Source organism: Pseudorasbora parva, chromosome 16 (assembly GCF_024679245.1).
Source record: "Pseudorasbora parva isolate DD20220531a chromosome 16, ASM2467924v1, whole genome shotgun sequence".
Classification (NCBI taxonomy): domain Eukaryota; kingdom Metazoa; phylum Chordata; class Actinopteri; order Cypriniformes; family Gobionidae; genus Pseudorasbora; species Pseudorasbora parva.
Genome location: NC_090187.1, coordinates 5,290,058 through 5,312,732, shown reverse-complemented (window position 1 = coordinate 5,312,732; position 22,675 = coordinate 5,290,058). Strand labels below are relative to the sequence as shown.

At 36.6% G+C, this 22,675-nt stretch overlaps 1 protein-coding gene and 1 long non-coding RNA gene across 2 annotated transcripts; both read right to left on the bottom strand.

Annotated features, from left to right (window-relative positions):
• Window positions 1-8,041: 8,041 nt before the first annotated feature.
• On the bottom strand, window positions 8,042-11,419 carry LOC137043658 (uncharacterized). Its single transcript, XR_010898553.1, has 2 exons — window positions 11,342-11,419; window positions 8,042-8,395 (listed from the first exon to the last, which is right to left on the bottom strand). It is a non-coding gene; the product is annotated as an uncharacterized lncRNA (long non-coding RNA).
• Window positions 11,420-12,234: 815 nt separating this feature from the next.
• Window positions 12,235-22,238, bottom strand: pld3 (phospholipase D family member 3). The gene is made up of 12 exons (XM_067419697.1): window positions 22,049-22,238; window positions 20,706-20,775; window positions 20,466-20,513; window positions 18,887-19,053; window positions 18,519-18,699; window positions 17,222-17,339; window positions 16,974-17,101; window positions 16,383-16,580; window positions 16,043-16,179; window positions 14,988-15,150; window positions 14,167-14,266; window positions 12,235-13,167 (listed from the first exon to the last, which is right to left on the bottom strand). The coding sequence occupies exons 2-12, from the start codon at window positions 20,730-20,732 to the stop codon at window positions 12,980-12,982; spliced, it is 1,455 nt and encodes a 484-aa protein (XP_067275798.1). The 5' UTR covers window positions 20,733-20,775; window positions 22,049-22,238; the 3' UTR covers window positions 12,235-12,979.
• Window positions 22,239-22,675: the final 437 nt, after the last annotated feature.

Sequence of the window (22,675 nt, the reverse complement as noted above, 5' to 3'; positions counted from 1 at the left end):
CAATTAATCGAATTTCTAATCACGAGTATGATTATTGAATGTCATGATTACGTAATCGTTCAAAGCTACGAAAAAAAGAAGAAAATACACTTATATTATTTTGCATGCATAAGAGGTGTGTTTAGAGCAGGTTGCCTTGTAAGAGGTGAATCTCGAATGGCTACTTCTGAGTAGGGTATAGTCGAGTGTACTTCTTCCCACCGGTTTCCTTATGGTTTATAGAACAATTACTCCGAGTCACCATCTGTTGTTTTAAAGAATAGCACAATGTTGAGGCAGTGGCGGCTCCAGAGATTTTCTGTTGCAGGTGCTATGGGGATGCTTAACACTTAAGAGAAGGTGCTTTGAATTTTGCGGCATCATTATGGCATTATGGAGTCGCATTGGACCACCCTGGTTTAAATTAATACGTACACACCCGCCTTATATAGTGAACTATATATATATATATATATATATATATATATATATATATATATATATATATATATATATATATATATATATAATTAATATTAAATATAATTCTGGGCTCTCTTGAGGATGGTTGCTAATATCACCTGCAGCTCAAACCGTAACCATAGTTGCCAAGTCCGCGTGTTACGCGACTTTGGGCTTCTTTTTGGGCAAGTCGTGTTAAAAATCTTGAGTCGTGGGTTGCGTTTTTTTGGGCTTATTTTTTAAAATGTGTTTGCTTGTTAGGAAAATGACAAGCAACTTTGTTTCTTAATAGTTGCTGTTTTGTCCAGTACATTGCTGACACGGTCTTCTCACAGCTAATGGGCATTCAATGCAACGATACTGCAATTCGTCCTCATACATCCCGCCTCGCTCCTCATTGAAGAAAAATCGCGTTCAACGTGCAGCATGTGATATGTGACCATAGACTGGGACATTATAAATGCACGTAATGATAGTTCGTAGACGTAAATAGACGAATACATTTTTTGTTTTACAAACAATACAACCAGAAGACATGTACAGAGACGGAGGAAACGGAGGAGAGGCACCTAATTTACCGATTTAAAAAAAATGATAATAGATTTTTTTTATAATGTAATTCCGAAGAATCTCAATATATTTATTATTACAGGCTATGATAAAACAATAAAATAAAATGTGTGCATGTTCACCACTGCTAATGTGTGCATTAACTCCGACTATAGACCCTTTTACAGCACACGTGATCAAAGAGTTGCGCGCGCATTTTGGCAACGGAAGTGGTGTTGTTCCCTAGTGGTTCTAACGTGTGAGCAACTCCGAAAGTTTATCAAAACGGTTTCCCAGCATCAAAATGTATTCCCAGCATCTGGCTGTTGCGTTTTTGGTTGCACTAATCACTATTCCACCAATGGGCTTAAGTTTTATATAATTCTGACAGGATCACGGCCGTTTCAGAAGAACCGGCGGTACGCAGGCGATTAAATGCATTGATTGGAACGAAGACATAAAAATGCTCGCATAAAAAAAGTCATTTGTAAAACATTTACTGCACTTGAAACTTAATTATTTATAATAAACGTCCCAACATTGGCTGCCACTGGTGTGTATAATGTACCCCCAACCCCCAGATTATCATATCAATAATCACAGTACTTATCAACTTCATTTGTAATGATTTTATTAATAGTTTAATTGCAAAATAACCATCTGAGAAATGTATGCAAGCAACATAGTTGCTATTAAAGTACTAACGTTATAGCATTACAAAATTAAACTTTAAACAGAAGTGTCGACACGAATCAATAACATAAAATGTAAGGAAAATGATAAATGACAAAAGAAAATTGTATTGGACATTCTGTAACTTACATGCCCACAGACAACGTATTCATAAGCATCCAGTGATTTATATGCTTGTCTCGGGTGTACACGCTCGGTTTCTCAACTAAATACGTAACGTTATATATCCGACCACTAAGCTATATCTGGCCATCTGCTAACATCTTCTATCCACTCCACTATAGTACGCGGATCTGGTAGCCGAATACCATTTGATAAAGTCAACTTTTTAAAATAACTTTCTCGGTTTGTGTTGCTTAATCCGCTCACGTAGCTTGACATGCTGCTGATTCTCGCCACAGTTTGTTGCCAAAATGCGCGCGCATACGTTGCTACGTCATCATTGTATACAAACAGTAAAAAGGTCTATGGGTTACCATAATTAGCCTTCACATCACTTTTTCCATCTCCAAACCTCTTCTGTTCACAGCCTTTATTGCAATTTGAATAATTTCGTAATATCACATCTGTTTTTGCTTTTCAAACTCTGAAAGGTTTCAATTTAATAGCAGGCTCATTTATTGATAAATTGTTGATCATAAATTATATTGATAATAATATAGTAATATTGGGCTTGTTTTTGAAGCTGCAGTTGATTATTTATCTCGTGAGAGTTGGCAACACTGACTGACTGTAACGTTAGCATCCTCAATGAAAACCGTCGCCGCCGATTCTCTGTCTTTAAAGGGTAACTAAACCCTAGAACAACTTTTTTTAGTTAATGATCTGCAAGAATGGAGCTTTATTATTATTGTTCATTGAGTCGAGTAAATGTTTTGACAGTTGGGTTTAAAGTGTTTAAATTCTATAATATATGGTGTAAAAACGTCTTAGTGCTGCCCTCTTAAGGTTGAACGGTGGCTACTGCAGTTGAATTTTCCTATTGGACGTTATGGTACTTCGTTACGTAGGTTTGTACTTCCAACGGCTCACTATCCACGCCCCTGGCACGAGCTCACCACGCCCTGAGAAATGTTTTCCGTGATCACATGATGAGAACGGCTTCAGTCCAGTATGAGCGCTCATGTTAAATGAAGTAGAAACATTGCTAGAATTTAAACATGGCTCAGAACGTGGACGTTTAGGAAGCAAAAAACGATCCATTTTGGTGTAACGTTATTTTACTTTGCTAAAACTCGCTATCAAAAACAAGCTCAGAGGTTCGCGGGCGCCGAGCCCATTGGCCAAAGATGATCACCTGTTTGGGCCTCATGTATTTAAGACTAATATATAATTTTTAATTATTATTTAATTCCTATTTTAAAAACATGAGAGAATATTCAAACATGACTTTAAAATATGAATATAAAAAATTACAGAAATTTCTTGGGGGTGCTGGGCAGGTGCTATGACTAATATAGGGGGAGCTGCAGCACCACCTATAGCCCCCCCCCTGGCGCCGCCACTGTGTTGAGGGCGTCGAGTTAGAAACGTCTCACCAAACGGACGAGGTGCGCGTGCAGTCAGCGGAGACTTAAGGAACCAGACTAAAGTATAAACAAAGGTTAACCCAGCACAATAGGAACTGTGACTAAAGTGTATACTGACTGGTAGAATATGCTCGCGAAATAGCACCCGCCATTTTTAAAAAGCCGTGCACACAGCCCACCGGTAATATGAACGGAAAACAGCCAGAAGACCTCTCAGCCCTTATGGAGACAATCCAGAAACTTTGAGGGGAGCAAGCGAAACATGATTATGCCTATTTCTGCTCTAGTGAGATTTAAAATCAACCACTCATATAATGTCTACTTTCTTTTAATAATTCTACTTAATAATAAATGAGACAGGACTGTTTAAAAGATCGAAAGCTAATCAAGACGGAGAATGTGGGCGCTGTGTGCTCAGACTGCGTTCAGAACCGTCAAAATAAAAGTCACAACAACAAGCGTGGCTTACGTCACTTCAGAGTTCCTACTGGTAGCTAACTGGTGGTGCGAATGCAACCAGGAAAATTACCCTAGGCCTAGGGGAACATTTATGCTGCCTTCAAATGCTATCGGAAGTTTCCTACCTCCTACTTCAGAAGTCGTGATTACGGGCTTGTTGTGTTCGGGTGCTTTGTTGTCGGAAATAATGGAGGACGTCAGATTCATACTTTTGTGGGTCTTGGGAAAATGTTATTTTAACACTATAACCATTTCAGTCATTTCCCGGCCCCAGAAAATTATAGAATCACTGGCAAACATAGCAGCACAACACGAAAGCATATTTTTCACATTCACAATACAGGCATAATGTAGACACGGCTGCTTAAAGACTAAAATGGTAATAGTTTTCAGCCATACATGATCGTAGTTACTTTGACCACACCACTCTGGAATGATGGTTCTTCATACTTTTACCACACTAGGCCTACTCTGGAAATCGCATGTTCATGCGATTTTCGATGTGTTTAAAATACAAAATATGCTCCAAATGATTATTACTTTATAAAGTATTTATTCATTTTGTAAATATGTTGGCTACTACTTTAATGACAAGACAAGACAATGACATTTTTGTGGAAAAAAACTAATAAAACACCTGTCACAGGCTCACAGCAGAAATTAATCTCCCATCCGCCATTTTTAATGGTTATATACCATAATTTCGATAGCACGTGAAGGCAGCATTAGATCTCGGGGAACCACCCTGCTCCTATACATATTTTCCATACTTTTATATCTTATTTTTATATTAAAATATGGCATTCAATTGCTGCAGACAATGGTATAAAGCTATTCAAAACATGCAATGTAAACTGTGATAAGTAAGGGATAATGTAGCCTACACCCAGCCGGTTGTTATCGCAGAATAAACCCCGACAGAGTGATCAGGACCCTGACGCTAAGCAGAGGGTCTGCTCTAGGCCAGACCCTCAGTCACGCCTCAGAGACCAAATATACACTTTAGAAAACAAGAAACATAAAGCAAAATTATAACTGGAAAGAATCATTATAATAATATAGGAAAATAAATATTGATTATGGTTTTGATTATGAAGTTAATTAGGATATGTACTATGTACAGGTATATTGACGTGTCAGTGGATTTCAGAATCCCCCTTTCAATATATATATATATATATACCAATATATACACACACACACACACACACACACACACACACACACACACACACACACACACACACACACACACACACACACACACACACACACACACACACACACACACACACACACACACCGAAAGGATTATTAGGAACCCTACATGGTGGTCATAAAGGGATGAACATGGTCAGAGACAATGCTCAGGCCATGGCATTTAAACGATGCCCAACTGGCACTAAGGGGCCTAAAGTGTGCCAAGAAAACATCTCCCACACCATTACACCACCACCACTAGCCTGCACAGTGGTAACAAGGCATGATGGATCCTTGTTCTCATTCTGTTTACGCCAAATTCTGACTCTGCCATCTAACTGTCTCAACAGAAATCGAGACTCATCAGACCAGGCAACATTTTTCCAGTCTTCAACTGTCCAATTTTGGTGAGCTCGTTCAAATTGTAGCCTCTTTTTCCCATTTGTGGAGATGAGTGGTACCTGGTGGGGTCTTCTGCTGTTGTAGCTCATCCGCCTCAAGGTTGTGCGTGTTGTGGCTTCACAAATGCTTTGCTGCATACCTCGGTTGTAACGAGTGGTTATTTCAGTCAAAGTTGCTCTTCTGTCAGCTTGAATCAGTCGGCCCATTGTCCTCTGACCTCTAGCATCAACAAGGCATTTTCGCCCCAAGGACTGTTTTTCCTTTTTACACCATTCTTTGTAAACCCTAGAAATGGTTGTGCGTGAAAATCCCAGTAACTGAGCAGATTGTGAAATACTCAGACCAGCCCATTTGGCACCAACACCATGCCACGCTCAAAATTGCTTAAATCACCTTTCTTTGCCATTCTGCCATTCAGTTTGGAGTTCAGGAGATTGTCTTGACCAGGACCACACCCCTAAATGGATTGAAGCAACTGCCATGTGATTGGTTGATTAGATGATTGCATTAATGAGAAATTGAACAAGTGTTCCTAACAATCCTTTAGATGAGGGTATATATGCACATTATCAACTTCCACTAAAACAAGTTTTGGAGAGAAGCAGCTTAAATAATTTAAATTTTTCATGCATTAGCACCACAGAATCCAGGCATGTGTTTGTAAACATATTTATAATTCATGATCAGTGAATAACGTCTTAAAAATGCATGACAACAACTAAAACTACATTTTTGAAGTTCAGGCCTCTCAGTAAGACCTTTACATAAGCATAATTAATACAAAATTAAATGTAAAAAAAAACTTTATTATTCTATTGTATTGAACACAAAGCCTCCTAACTACAATACAAATACTTAATGTATAAGTACAAAACATGATCCATTTGACCAGAATATATATGGTTTAACTGCTTAAATCATAGTTGTGGCACTATTCTGTTAATCCTTTGACAGCAATCATACCATACAGGAATAAAACAGCTTCACAGGTGTATTTTCAACCACCCAGCATCATTAGTTCTGTCACAATAATTCAAAATATCTGTATCAAAGAAATACTGGGATAAAGGTGTATAGTTCATATATGAACACTCACTGACATCTACAGGGTAGCGATCTAAATAGAGTAAATAATTTTGTAACTTGATGCTTAATTAAGATTTAAATAAATTACATTGCTACACCAGTAGGTGGCGACACGTGACTATTAAAAATGTATTTGTCAATAGCTGTTTCTATCCAACTATTTTTATGCACATTTTGGGATATCCCGTCAAATGCTGAATGGAAACGCCAAGATGCGCATAAATTCTAAAAATGCACATAAAAAACGTATGCGCTCATTTCAGTTGGATACATTTTCTATCCGATACAAAAACATGTGCATAAACTATGATGGAAATGCATTTACCAAATAAATTCCTCAAAACGCATAAAAAACATTAAAAAAAAAAAATCTTTGTGCGATGCAGCAGCAAAAAAATCTTGTTGCAAAGCATTTGGAATGCTGTTTTGTTTTAAGACAAGTTTATTGTGTTTCATCTGCACGTTCTGAGACACAAATAATATATATATGACAATTATTATTTATAATTTTCTCCTGTTTCTTAGTGATTTTTAGCAGCAGTTTATCGGGAAGTGATGTTCTCTTTGACTCACCGGTTGGAAACGGTGCTTTATTATACAGTGGGTACAGAAAGTATTCAAACCCTCTTAAATTTTTCACTCTTTGTTATATTGCAGCCATTTGCTAAAATCATTTAAGTAATTTTTTTTTTCTCATTAATGTACACAGCACCCCATATTGACAGAAAAACATAGAATTGTTGACATTTTTGCAGATTTATTAAAAAAGAAAAACTAAAATATCACATGGTCCTAAGTATTCATGCTCTATGGCAGAGTGGCCTGATGGAAACCTCTCCAGTGCAAGACACATAAAAGTTTGCCTGAAAACCTGAAGGACTCCAAGAGGGTGAGAAATAAGATTCTCTGGTCTGATGAGACCAAGATAGAACTTTTTGGCCTCAATTCTAAGCAGTATGTGTGGAGAAAAATATCACCTGTCCAATACAGTCCCAACAGTGAAGCATGGAGGTGGCAGCATCATGCTGTGGGGGTGTTTTTCCATCTGTAGGGACAGGACGACTAATTACAATCAAGGGGAAAATGAATGCAGCCAAGTACAGGGATATCCTGGACGAAAATCTTCTAAAGAGTGCTTAGACTGGGCCGAAGGTTTACCTTCCAACAAGACAATGACCCTAAGCACACTGCTAAAATAACAGAGTAGGTTCACAACAACTCTGTGACTGTTCTTGAATGGCCCAGCCAGAGCACTGACTTAAACCTAATTGAGCATCTCTGGAGAGACATGAAACTGGCTATCCACCAACATTTACCATCTAACCTGACAGAACTGGAGAGAATCTGCAAGGAGGAGTGGCAGAGGATCCCCAAATCCAGGTGTAAAAAACTTGTTGCATCTTTCCAAAAAAGACTCATGGCTGTATTAGATCAAAAGGGTGCTTCTACTAGATACTGAGCAAAGGGTCTGAATACTTAGGACCATGTGATATTTCAGTATTTCTTTTTTAATAAATCTACAAAAATGTCAACAATGCTGTGTTGTTCTGTCAATATGGGGTGATGTGTGTACATTAATGAGAAAATAATAAGAAATAAGAAAATGAACTTAAATGATTTTAGCAACTGGCTGCAATATAAGGCCTAACAAAGAGTGAAAAATGTAAGGGGGACTGAATACGTTCCTTACCCACTGTATTTATTTACAAATGTTTTATGCAATATTGCAATTTTGTCCATAATTTAAATTAAATCCAGATTCATGCAGCTCTTCAGACAATGCAATAATTTATTTAACAGGACATTTATTTACAGTGGCAATGGCACAGAGAGATACAAGTGAAATGTTCTTTACAAACCCTATGCATAATAGCTGTTTTGTATTACAATATGATAAAAAGATCATTCTCTTACATTATATATCATGTTCTTCTTCAATGCACAATCAAAAGTTTATCCCAAATACATATTTCCAATAAACAACTGCTTCCATGTCTTCATAAAAGCTGACTTCCTGTCCATTCTCCGTGGGTGTCCTGAAATGAAAGATTAGAGAGGATTATGAAGGCAGACAAAATGTAACTTAACTGATTGATTCTGAATAAGAAACAAATTAAAAATAATGACAAAGTATATCTGACAACATCTGATAAAAGTGGTCAGTTTAGATTAGAATCTTATGTTGCGTCATTTTGAGGGTTTACAACCACATCACACCTCCACCCATCTTCCCATGGGTGCTACACACACCCACGCTCTCTGTAGAACACACACACACGCACGCACGCACGCACGCACGCACGCACGCACGCACGCACGCACACACACACACACACACACACACACACACACACACACACACACACACACACACACACACACTTGTGCTGTCGAGGCGCTCCCGGCGGCAGAGTTTGAGCCTATAGTAAGAAGGCGCTCTGCAGGTTTGGGGAGCTGCTCTGGATTGCTGTCTGCACCCTCGTCACCACACCGGCCCACTGACAGGACCGGATGGTAATTAAAGTGCAAGAGTCACATTCACACAGACAGAAAGATACAGTCTCCAAATCAAGTACTGCAGATGTTGAAAAGCTTGAGAACCCAACAGTTGTAGATTGATTTGTTAGCTAGCAGCATTGTGCCCTTAAGTAAATCACTTAAACTCTGGTTACTCCAAAATAGTCGTTCCTGCAGTTAAATGTACTGTTAGTCACTTTACAATAATGTGTCAGATATGAATAACGTCAGCATGAAGCACATTAAATCATAAACATGCATGTCCATAATTATACACTACCCATCAAAGTTAGTAGCTTATGTTCTCCAGGGCTGTTCATTTGATGAAAATTACAGAAAAAACTAATAAATATTATAAAAAATTACAATTTCAAACAACTTTGATGTTTGATTATGTTAACATGTAATTTATTCATGTGTCTTCAGTGTCACATGATCCTTCAGAAATATTTGTGGAAATAGTGATATTTTTTCAGGACTATAAAAAAAGAAACCTTTTGTAACATTATAAATGTCTTTACTCTCACTTTTGACCAATTTAACCCATTCTTTTAAAATAAAAGTGTTAATTTCTTAAATCGAACTGATAAATAACTGTTTTCAGTGGCGTATAAAGACCTTACATAATGTACCGTTATGTTTTTATTACCTTAGAATAAGCCATTTCTCTCTACACACACCGCGGGTCCCCTTACAGTGAAGGGATGTAACTACAGAAGTGTCAAGTTAATGGGAAAAATATTGAAAGTCTTTGATCATTTTTGAGTGAGAAGCTAACGGTCTAATCAGAATCAATGATCTATGCTAAACTATGCTAAAAGTGCTACCTCCAGACCTGGAGATTGGCTGAATGGGTTCGCAAATGGCAATCGCAAATCGCACACAACTGTTGGGGAGTTGGAAAATGAGCCTATCTTCAAAAAAAAGTGGAGTGTTCCTTTAAGACCTTATGGAGGTCCAAAAGTGTCAATGATTAAATGTAGACAGAGCCAAGAAGATCAAACCAGAGATTTTACAGACGATTTAAAGAGGAGGGTTATGTGTATAAACACAGGACATGCTTGCAGTGACCCTCAGCGTCCATGGCAGTGTCCAGTCAAAGACACACCCTGACAGACCACGTACATCAGCAGGGCTGGCTAGTGATCGCCAGAAATGTAAAACGGCTTCGGTCCAGTTACGGGCATATATTGATATATTCAGTAGCCTTATAATGACGGCCATTTATGCTTACATATTCTTAATTCTGTGCAATGCAGACTGGGAGCTCAAATAATTACATTTAGGTAGCTTTGTGAAAAAGTACAGTTCAAATAAAATTTAGTGGCCTTTTATTTGATTAATATTATATTATCTGCAGGTTGTTGTTTTTTTATTATTTGAAGTGCGCTATACATGCACATTCAATACGATTAAGTGCACTTCTTTTTCACAAGGGTACTCTGAAAAGAGTGGGATATAGAACATTAAAATAAGTTACATGTTAATTGACAATAAATATGTAAAATACATTGTTGCAATAGGGCGGTAGTTGATTGAAACGTTGTGGTTTGCTATTGGTCGATCTTACGTGAGTGACAGGCTGTCCCTCGCCAGTAAACACTTCATAGGAGTAAAGAAGAAAGATGTCTCTGCATAAAAGGGGAACTTATTCAAATTGTGATAACAATTTATTACAGATAAATCATTGTCGAGAATAATAAGTAACTGCAATATTCAATAAAAACACGAGTTGTCTTTTTTTGATTTCATGTTGACTTAAACAAGATTTATGTCTTGACTGAAGGAGCCAAATTTGTGGATTATAAACTGCCCTGCCCTCTGGTGTAAAGTTATATATACCAGACACGATTTTTAAACTCGAATTAGATGTATTTTTTTCTACCGTTAGTAAAAGAGGCAGAACTACTTCGCATTATAATAACATAACTTACTAGCAACAAAAACACGCAAAATTAATTATGCGTGTTCGTGTTGTATTATAGCTACGGAAAAACAACTTGAGTGAACACCAACAAGCGTCTAATGGTCATTCACTTCAGCGTCGGTGTAATTATTAAGGATAATTATGGTCAGTATAATAATGGTTTAATTCTCTCAAATCCCGTAATGATCAGAACAAACGCGACTTACGTTCAATTTTTATGGTGAGTGGTTGAAAAAATTAAAAATAAAATATAATAAGCAACACCTCCCAACTGCTCTCAGAATAATTGAAATGAGTCTCAACACTCATATTATATAGATGTGTATGAACTGTTGTGTAATTTATATTATTTGTCATGTTTTAAGTTTGCATTTCTTTCAAATAATTCCAACTTTCCAGTTTCTCGGTCAAATCGGCCGGGCTGGACATATGATAGTCAATTATGAATGACCTTGCAGTGCAGGCGTGGATAACCAATGATGGGATAAAACAACGATTATATAAATAATCTCTTATTGTATGTTCAGAGAACACTCACCGCCATCTTCAGCTCCTTCTTGGGCTCCACCTCCACACACAATCACATCTTTTCCAACAGTATTCCGACAAGTCCCGCCCTTGATTCATCACTCTTTGCTATGGTTGGTTAGGCTCTACTAACGACATCTTAACGGTCCAATCGTAGACAACACATAACTCATATTAGCCAATCGTATACAAGGAGGCGTGGTCTGCCGTAACACTAGAAATAACGCAGAGAACATGGACAGTGTCCATTACACATTTCCATTTATGGAAATGCAGCCAATTTTAAAAATAGATATAATAAACGATTAGAACTAGTGTTGACAAATAAATAGTCTAAGTTTCTGTAAAAAAAAACTAACATTTAAACAAATTTGTTTAAAATGTGTGCATGTCATGAAGTGCACATGAACATTACAATTACAAATGTCGACATATGAAATGACACATTTTTGAGTTATGAAGGCACAACGTTGCAGTCAGAATAATGAACATACCATAATGAACATTTTAGATTGCATATGAAGAGAAAAATACGAATAAAAAGGTGGTGTACTTCTGAATACGAATGTAAAGGTATTCATCTCACACCTGCCCTAAACTATTTGAAATAGCTTTATAAACACATTTTTTGAAAGAAGTTCATTGCATTATTCTAATTACGGTTTCCAGCAGCATCCACAATTATTTTCAGCATCAGACACAAGAATTTCATGCCCGTTTTTGAGGCCATATGCTACTACAATAACATTGCATTAATATTAATCAAATTCCACATTTAAACAAATGAGTCAAATGACTATAAATGCCTTGATTTGTATCATCACGCACTATACTTGTTTTTGTTTATTTAAAACCAGTTTACAACTTAAAACATTACACTCAAAGAAAAAGGAATCTTAAATGTGAAATGAACTGAATTTAATAAACAAACGTCTGCAGATTAACAGCCAAAAAAGTGTGAGCAATTAAAAACAAACAAAAAACAAATGGTTTTAACAAATGTTAAAAATAAGCTCACACATCCCTCATTGTTGCTCACTGTTCCTCATCTACATGAGCACGGTGGCATTTTCACTTCCAGATTTAATAGCTAATAGAAACAAATCATGTGTGATGTGGTTAAACCAGACCAGTGCTGTCGGACAATAGTAGTGACGTATCAAATTATTAAAAAATGTTTTAACTGAAGACTACTTAAGATGTATAGGACAACACACAGCAATTATGATTTCACTTTAGAAAAAAAAGCAGCTGTGAATAATATTTTGATTATTGATGATAAAATTATTCTTTCTGAGACACTACAGGTTCAACAAAGGCTAAAAATGATCAACAGGAAGGCATTTCTGTTAAGAGGTATTGCATGTCATTTAAAAATAAATTTTGTGCAAAATACATGCAAAAAGTATTTCTATTATCATCACACAAAAAATATGTCCTCTTGTTTAGTGCACTTTTATGATCTAAAAGTAGCCCATGGCAAGATGGTAATAGGAGCAGGTATTTTAGAGCCCAAAAATGGAGCATAGATCTATGCTGTACATGTCCTGAATACCTTACTCCAAATGCCATTTGCAGTGTTCGCCACTCAATGCCACTCAACAGCGCCTCCTGCAGTGTGAAGGCCACAGCACAGGCACAGCTTTGGCTAGCACCTGATTTTACTGTCAGTTGTGTGGTTGATGTCAGTGCTGTATGGAGAGTCCCAGTCTCTCTCAAACACTGCCTGTAACTGCTCCTGCACTGTAGGGGCTGTGGACTGAGCCGAAGTCTGGTTCACCACTAATGCAGAACCAGCTGTGTTCACAAAGTAGTCTCCTGACCAGTTAGAGGTACCTGGAAAGTATAAAGGCAAAAGATCAGTAAAGCAACACGAAAATATTCACTCCCACTTTATATTGAATGTGTTTAACTACATACTAACATTTAAATTAACCAATTGATACAATGCACTTAATGTGTACGTAAATGCTTTTTTTTTCATTGCACTTTATATATTAAAAAAATAATAATAAAAATACCTGCATGTAATTACAGCTGTAATTATTTTCTGTAATTACATCTATAATTGCACTGTACACCCTTCCCTTAAACCTTAAGGATTAGTTCACTTTCAAATGAAAATTACCCCATGATTTACTCAACCTAAATCCATTCCAAGGTGTATATGACTTCCTTCTGAACATAATCAGAGTTATATTAATAAATATCCTGACACTCCCAAGCTTTATAACGCCAGTGAACAGGACTCACTAGTTTGAAGCTCAAAAAGAGCATCCACCCTTTATAAATGTACTTAAATGAAATGCGTAATCGATGCGACATATCACTAGGATGTACATTACACTTTTTACATAAGTTGAATATGGAAGGCGGTCTGGCAAAAGCAAGATATTTGACTTTATAAAATTGTAAATATGGATATTTTTTCTCACACAAACCCATTGATTCACTTCAGAAGGCCTTTATTAAAGACCTGAGTCATGTGGAGTACATTTATGTAAGATGGATGCACTTTTTTGAGCTTCAAACTCGTGAGCCCTGTTCACTGCCATTATAAAGCTTGGAAGTGTCAGGATATTTATTGATATAACTCTGTGTTCATCAGAGAGAAGGAAGTCATATACAACCAGGATGGCTTGAGGTTGAGTAAATCATGGGCTAATTTTCAAACTTGACTTCACCCCAATAGTAGTAAAAGCATTTTGCAAAACAACATGAAAAACACAATAAGTATATTGTACCTACAATTCGTTTTTTGATGCAAGTAGGCTGCATAGTAACTGCAAAGTTATATATCATAAAGGAAAATGAATTAAAAAAAACTAAGCATACCTATATAAGCAACCTTATCTGTGACCATGTACTTGTTATGGTTGACTCTGGCAAAGGGAATTTTCTTCTGCAGAGGGTTGGAAGGCACAGTAAAAAGTTTCTGGAAGGGGAAAAAAAAAGTTTGTATTAGTCTATTGCAGTCATAGTCTACTGTTTTTCAAGAAATTAAAACTTTTAATGGAACTTTTGATTCCACTGACTTCCATTCATACACATGCAAACACAGAAGACAGAAAACACATGATCAAGCAAAGAAGTTCTGCTTTCACTGCGATCCAAAGTTCATGTTTGGTGCGACCAATAGAAGACTGATGAGCCACAGCATGACCTTTCAGCTGAAATAAAGGTGTCATGAACTGGCATTTAAATTTCTTTAATACTGTTGTCTGAGGTCAAGTTATGACATTTGCATGGTTTTTTACATGCAAAACCATCATAACTAATAAGTAAGAGGCTATTTTCTACACTGGTTTTGAGGCTCTCACCAAAATCTGCAGGACTGCAGTGTTTTATTATTTGAATTATGCTTTTAAAAAGACGCATATGACGCCATTTTGCGACTGTTGCAGTGTCCGTAGAAATTAGGTGTGCTCGAAGTCTAGTGTGACTGCGGCATTATTCAAAAAGAATGATTTGAATTGATCAAAAGTGACTTTTACAGTGATCAGTAAAGACTTTTACATATTATAAAAAAGGTAACACTTTATTTGGCAGTCCTGCAACTTGCATAAATGCAATGCAACACAAGTTATGGCTTCTGAAGTTACATACAGGCTACACAGCTTGTCAAACACTGAACGAGCAGTCCTGATGGCACTCACCACTTGAACTTCCAGCTGGCTCTTGTACTGTAAGGAAGCGAGCGAGCGGAGGAAAGGGAACATGATTGGTTTGGTGTGTTCCCAACAACTGATCAGCAGACGCACACGAACCTTGCGCTCATAAGCCACGCGCCGCAGCTCGGTATCAATATCTGTCCAGAACCTGCAGGAAAATCAGGGAGAGCCAGGGTTAAATCTGATGGGCATTGCAGAGGTTTACTTTGAAAGTTATGAACGTTCAACAGTCAGACAACTCCATGACTGAGACCATATCTTTAAGACTACTGGGTCCTTAATGCTTCACTCTGACTGGGAGAACTAAGATACGAAACATAGGCATTGTGGAACTAAGATACGAAACAACAATGCAAAAAAGCATTGTTGAAGGAGGTTTATCATTCACTAAAAGCTTTGAAGTGTATGTTTGTCATTTTTATTTGCTTTTTTAAAAATATTAAAAATATTAGTTTTTATGAATTTGATTTCTGTTTTAGTTATATATCCACATGGAGAACATGAAGTTGATGTGCTAAATGACATGAGCTAAATGAAAATGGGAAACTAGGTGAAATAATAACTAATAAATAACTAACTGAAAATGCTTTTCTTATTTAAGAAACTAACATTTACATAAAATTTACATAACTTTTTTAGAAAATGTCTCTCTATAGTTTGTTTCGTTATCATAATAAACCTGGTTTAAGTTGAAGTACTAAAATAAATTAAATCAAATAAACTAAACTAAAACCAAAAACATAATAAAAACTATATAGGCATATTTAAACAAACAAAAAATGTCAGTAACAACAAAATGACTAAAACGTCAACTAAAATTAAATTACAAAAACTGTAATGGTATATCAGTGATACTGGAATAACACGGTTGCAGTTTATGTGTTTTTTAGATGCAAGAAAAATGTAGAAGTTGAGCTCCCTCATGATATAAACCCTAGAATTACTAATTCAAAAAGCATAGGATATGCACAAAATGGGTGCTTTTAGGCTGGTTGGTTATGAAACAAAGAGGAAGTGGAGAATATTTCTCAGAGAAATACTTGTTGCTGGAGAACTCCATAGTGGGAAGATAGTTCATCACAGCGATGTAGACAAATTTCTGGGCATCAGCGATCACACTGAGGATAGACTGCAGGTCTGAAGTCCTGCCCTCAGCGCACAACGGAGGAGGAGAGCTCTGTGTGATAGAGAAGAACAGGTGGGTCTTTTAACTTCCTCTATCTTGACCCATTAATGCCAACCAGGAAAGTAAACAACACCAGAACAAAGAACAATACAAACCACAAAAATTCCAGTGACAGTTTTACATTCATCTTTGTCTTTGCTTTATTCCCTTTCATGGTTGAGCTGAATTTATTCAGTGTGTCAGTTCTCTCTTACTGATAGATAGACGCTGGCATCGGTCCCGTTGAGCGACAGCTGCATAGGAGTGTCCTTATTGTACAGGGTGGAGTAGTTGCTGGGCCAGTGTGCAGGAACGGTCTTGGTCTGATTCAGGTACCAATAAGCCTCAAAGATCTTCCCAAGGTCCTCAGCGAGACAGCTGCAGTCATACACAACTGCACCCAACTCCTTCACCTGAGCAGAGTGAACATATAAAATACATACAACATGTAAGATCATGAAGATGTGAAATGTGGAGTATTGGTGCTATTTCTGTAAATTCTCTAGAGACTTGTCACTTAAAAAAGGTACTAGCACAAGTGTAGTAGCCTCCTCCTGTATTCAAATGTTAATGCTTAATATTTTTGTGGAAACCATGTTTTTAGGATTCTTTGATCTGAAAAGAACAGCATTTGTTTGAAATAGAAATGTTTTGTAACATTAAATGTTTTTTACTGTCACTTTTGATCAATTTAATAGACCCTTGCTGAATAAAAATATATAATTTTTGCTGTATGAGTCATGTATGAGTAGGCAAGGAAGCAAAAATAGGCAGCAATCCAAAAACGGATCAAGAATATGACTGACCTGTGTTAGTGACCTCCAGTCCATATTAGCACTCCCTATGTAAATGTGTTTTTTATCCACGATCCAGAATTTAGTATGCAGAACACCTGTCGTCAGCTCTCGCATATTCACCATCCGCACATCAGCTCCTGTGGAAAGTAAGACGTTTATATTGTACAGTATTCTGAGGTTCCTTATAAATGTTTATGCTGATATATTTTGTTATTTTTGCATGGCTGTTAAATACCTCAATGTTTATGCTGACTTACCAGAAGCGACCAGGAAATTAATGTCGTCCAAAGGTTTTGTCTCTGACGGTTTATCGACTGCAATTCGGACAGACACTTTCCCTGAGATCTGCCCCAATTCCTGCAGGATCTGCTTACCCTAAGACCAACAGATCACTTGGGTAAGGCCGTGACTCACCAAGCCGACGTAAAAGAACTAGCGCTGATGAAAGCACCAAAAGGACTACATACGACTGTCAACTACACAGAACGTGTTCCGCATCTGCATTTAAGGAAATAACTGTCTAGATCAGCAGTTATCAATATGTATTCATCATTCAAAAAGACAAACCGAAACTAGGACTGCAGGTATACAAACCATAAACAATGCAGCACTTGCTTACCATTTTGAACATCAATCATGCTAATCACTTTCTTCATTCCAGACGGCTCATGTTGAAAACATTTGCGCATATGTATACTCAGGTGGGATGAAATAAAAATAGTTACCGTCTTTACTTATTTTCTCAAAATAACTTGTTTATCTGCTTACCCCCAGTGCAGCCGACATGTAGGTGTCTTTGTTTCTTCAGTAGATCACAAATGAATATTTTTAACAACCGATGCTGTATGCCAAGTTTTATAATAGTGTGAATAGGTAACAATTCTATGAGAGCAAAACAAACAAACAAAATAACATGCTAAGACAACGTGCACAAAAACCCTGCTGCTCCTACGACACATTGATGTATTAAGACACGAACCGATCGGTTTCTGTGAGAAACCAAACAGTATTTATGCTATTTTTTACCTCATATCCCGACGAGTCTCATCAAGTTTTCCCATCGGCTATTACTTCCGCCTGGTAAGGTCAAACTGGTGCGATCATAGATAGATGCCTCATTAGTGCCTGCGCAAATCAGTCAAATGAGGCATCTACATTATATTACTATAATCGCACTGAAACTAATCGTTTCGTGTCTTAAGACATCAATGTGTCGTCAGGAGCAGCAGGGTTTTTGTGCACGTTGTCTAAGCATGTTTTTTTGTTTGTTCGTTTTGTTCTCATACAGTTGTTACCCATTCACACCATTATATGACTGGCATACAGCAACAGTTGGAGATAAAAATCTTAATTTGGGTTCTACTGAAGAAACAAACACACCTACATGTTGGATGCACTGGGGGTGAGCAGATAGACATCTAATTTTCATTTTTGGGTGAACTAACCCTTTAGTTTTTGCATTCCTGAACACACTGCAAAAACTGGCCAACACCGGCCTTTGGCTTGGTGTATAAGAGCCTTAAGCCTATTATTTAGTAAACTTCACATCCAAACCTGATTAGCTGTGGCCTCGTGTGTGTGCGTGTCGCTATTGGTGAGAGTCCAGTAGAAGGAGGCGATGTCCAGGCTGGTCTGAGCGCTAGATATAAGGTTGAGCCAGGCCTCATATATGGACTGGTGAGTCGTAGAGGAGTTAAACACCAGGCCCTCAGGAATACTCTCCACTAAAGCAATCCTGTAGATGACACATATAAACATTAGTTGGCAAACAAAGCCACAGACTTCACTGAAAGTGCAGATGTGAAACCATGTGCTATGGTTAACCTCATTTACCAGTGGACCACTAAAACACTCCAAATACATGAAGGCAGGTGTGACCATCCAACAAATAAAATATACAGACATGATTGACACAGATCTACCTGCAGGGATCAGTACATGTTTCTCTAATCAGAAGATGCTGTCCAACCCGCTGTCCAGATGATTTTGAGGAGGAGGATGTTGCCATCGGAACAAGCAGGGTTTGGAGTGACAGGAGTATCAACAAGACTGTGGTTAAACAGGTGAGGATGATCAGACACCTGTAATACTAAACACAGACATGGGATATGTTTAAAATGCCTGGGCAATGATAGAGATATGAGGCATAATGCACTTAAATGGCTTTCATTAAATTAAACAGGACCCCAAAGTGGTTTATTCATATGATGACCATTTGTACATCATCCTGCTATTAATTTGAAGTGAAATTATTTTATCAACGTGAGAAGAAAAAACAATAGAGTGAAATATGATACAATATAACCAGTATACACAATATATCAATGAGAAATTTGTTATTGGCTAATATTAAAGATTGAATTGATCAATATCAGTTGATTTTGGACAAATATCAGCTGACATTGGATATTTTGCCCTCCTATATGCAATATATTTAATATGCATTATATATGCTCAACCAGCTTATATATTCAATCTTATATATATATATATATATATATATATATATATATATATATATATATATATATATAAATTATATATATATATATAAATAATATGCAAAATTATTATACTACAGTAAACTTCTACACTTCTGTAAGTTTTTACAAAGAATTTATCGTGCACTTGGGCCTAGTAACAAGAAAAATAACATCACTTGTCATCAGGTCATCATGCTATAATATTATCCATACACTTGCTGCATAAATATTCCAGATTTAAGCTTAGAAAATATCCATTTGGATATCTGTTTAAACATTACACAACTATTAGTTGTCAAAGTTTGGTATACATTATTTTTTGATATTTAAAATATTTTAATATGCTAATAGTCACAGACTCCCTATATTATGTATATTATATTATATTATATTATGTATTATACTCTGTTTTACACTCTCACCCTTTTATTTCTGTGTGTTTGTTAAACAATGTTATATTGATTTCATTCAACACATTTAGATTTTTTTAGTCTTTACCATCCATTGTCAAGTTTTTTTTGTTCAGATAGTATACCAGCTATAATAATAATTATATTAGCGTCCACACAAGCGGATTATATAATTATGTTTATTCTAATTGCAGTTTATGCCGTCTGTCTTTTTAAATGCTTGAGCTCTTAAAAGCAGGATTGATTCTAATTGGCCGCCAGTGTTCATTAGCTGGAAAAAAATCATTCTGAAAGTGATTATAACAATATTGTTCCTTTCTGCGGTTAGTGTTGACAGCTGTGTTGTTGGGGGAGTAAAAAAATGACTTTAGAAAAATGGTAGCTTTAATTATTATCATAATTAAATATATCATTATAGAATGATATCATAATTATCATGAATTATTAAAAAATATATATTTTTTGGTTGGGTTGACATGGATTGACCCAATAAATACCACTTATAATAAACATACATATTACACATTTTTCATACTTAAATGTTGTGACACCCAACAACAAAAAAATTGATTGACTGACCAATCAGGATAGACTGATTTGTTTGATACCTTTTGTGAGCCTTGATGTGCTTCTCTGCTTAGCTCCACGTCAACAAACTTAAGCAAAACATGAAAAACAAAAGTAATCGTAGTTAATCAAACAAATTTGCACATACATTTGTAAATTACAATCAATAGATAAAGCTTTAAAAAGTAACAATTTAAGCAGTGTGCGAAAAAAGAAAAAATCACAATCAATTTTATATAATTTAAATAAAGACATAAATAATCATGGAATGTATAATCTACCTTTTCGTATGGTATATCGGACTTCATTGCGTCTTAAGATTCACCAGCACATTAGGAGGAAATACAAATCCTAAAAAAATACAAGATGAGTCAGTCTTGCTCTGGGGAATTAGTGTTAATGTAAGCATGTAGACCGGGTTTGTGCACGTCTGTGTGTCGCCATTCATTGGTCCCTCCTGTTCCGAGCATTTCTATAGACACAAGCCTTTTGCCAGTTCATTATACAGAAAGAGCCAGACGTCAGCATTAGTGGCTACAGACTGAACAGTCTTGATGAGCACGGCAAATCTTTCACACGCAGCTGGCATTCTAGGATATCATCTGACTTAAAAGTGGAAGTGTTTTTGAAGATGTAGGGAAAATGAAGAAATGTAGATGCTGTGCAGGTTATGAGAATCATGAGCACAGGGTCACATGACTGAGGTTCCTGATAGTAACGTGATCTAGTGGTATTTTCTGTTGTAGTTTGAGTAATCTTCTTGACTGGAGGAAATGCGAGAAAAAAATTCTGTACTTTCATTTAACACTCATAGTTACACATTATTTTTGAACTGCTGTATTAAGTCTAATCAACTTTTACAGTCTGTTTAAAGGGTTAATGGTATAAACACCTACTGTATACATGACTTCTGAAGGCCCGAACATGATTAAAACTTTGCTGAAAAACCTTTTCTACATTCCTTAAGTCTTCTGATTGATAATTTTTCTAGCAAGTAAAATGACTTTTATTAATAATCATAAAACTGTCCTCCTACAGGTCGTGGTTCACGTGCCTTTTGCTGTGAAAACGTATAATTTTTATAATTTTGTATTGTTATTAACATTTTAAAATGAACATTTTTCGAAACTGCAGCAATTTAGGCTTACCTGATGATCATCCATACAATTTTTATTTATTTTGTTATGTTAAAATGTGAGTATCCTACCCAATATGTATATCCTACCCGATACAACAAGCTTTTAAGGAAAGTTTGTTTCTTTCGATCATTATTACATAAACTGCATTACATGTTTTCCTCCCACAATAAAAACTACAGAGCTAACTGTTATTGTTATACCGATCTCACTGATTTACATTATAAGCCGTCATAAGCATTTCATCTTATTTTTTGCCAACAACATCGCACCAATTTTTGCACAGTTTGGACAGTCTAAAAAAATGCCGCCTACACAGCCACAGCCACGGTCTATTTTTGCTTCCGTGCATGAATTGTAACTTACAACTAGTAAAGCACATTTGTAGATGTTGCAACTTGCATACTGAATGTGTATAGCCTCTGTCAACACGGCTGAACTTGAAGAGCTGTAATGACAAGGCATAGGAAATGAAGGACATAAGTTACCTGTGATCTAACAGCCCACAAAGCAAACCATCCCGTCTGAGGCGCAGCGGTATCTCGGCTATCAATGAGCTCTATTTACAAAGGAAAACAAGTGCTTTCTGTTGGAAAAAAACGAGGAGCAACCGGCGTAAACAATGAGTACAGTCCACTGTTTGTCGAGTACACTGTTGCCCTACTGAGCTCCTAGCGAGTTCACTGACTGTACTGAGCTCGTGTCACGTGATCACATTTTAAGTAACCTATGGGGAAAGCCATGAAAGTGACGTAGGCTGTAGAACTTCACCTCAGTTTTTATCACGACTTAAATGTTGATGAAAACTCATCAGAAACAGACAGCAGGACATTATTTTTATTTTACATTTTATTATTATTTCGCATATCGGTTTCGATTATTTTCATTGTCCTCTGACCATAGATGGGTTTTTATTTTCAAAGTTTACATTTAAAGTAGGCCTACATGAAAGCTAAAATGACTTATTACTTTAACTTTATGTTTCCAGTAGGCCTAGTAAAATCCCAATCGATGTTATTCTCTATAGACCTTATTCAGAGCAGCGCCATGACGTATGAAAGCGAGCGAGGACTTTTTGAGCAATGTTGTTGAAAGATGTTGCGGTGGGCTTTTTC

What these genes read in the sequence shown, in the direction of transcription:
- pld3 (XM_067419697.1), bottom strand. Translation starts at nt 20,732, where the DNA reads ATGAAGTCCGATATACCATACGAAAAG. An exon ending in ATGCCAGCGTCTATCTATCA is followed by an intron (nt 16,180 to 16,382) that starts GTAAGAGAGAAC and finishes TCTATCACACAG; the next exon opens with AGCTCTCCTCCTCCGTTGTG. An exon ending in GCCAGCTGGAAGTTCAAGTG is followed by an intron (nt 14,267 to 14,987) that starts GTGAGTGCCATC and finishes TTCCCCTTCCAG; the next exon opens with AAACTTTTTACTGTGCCTTC.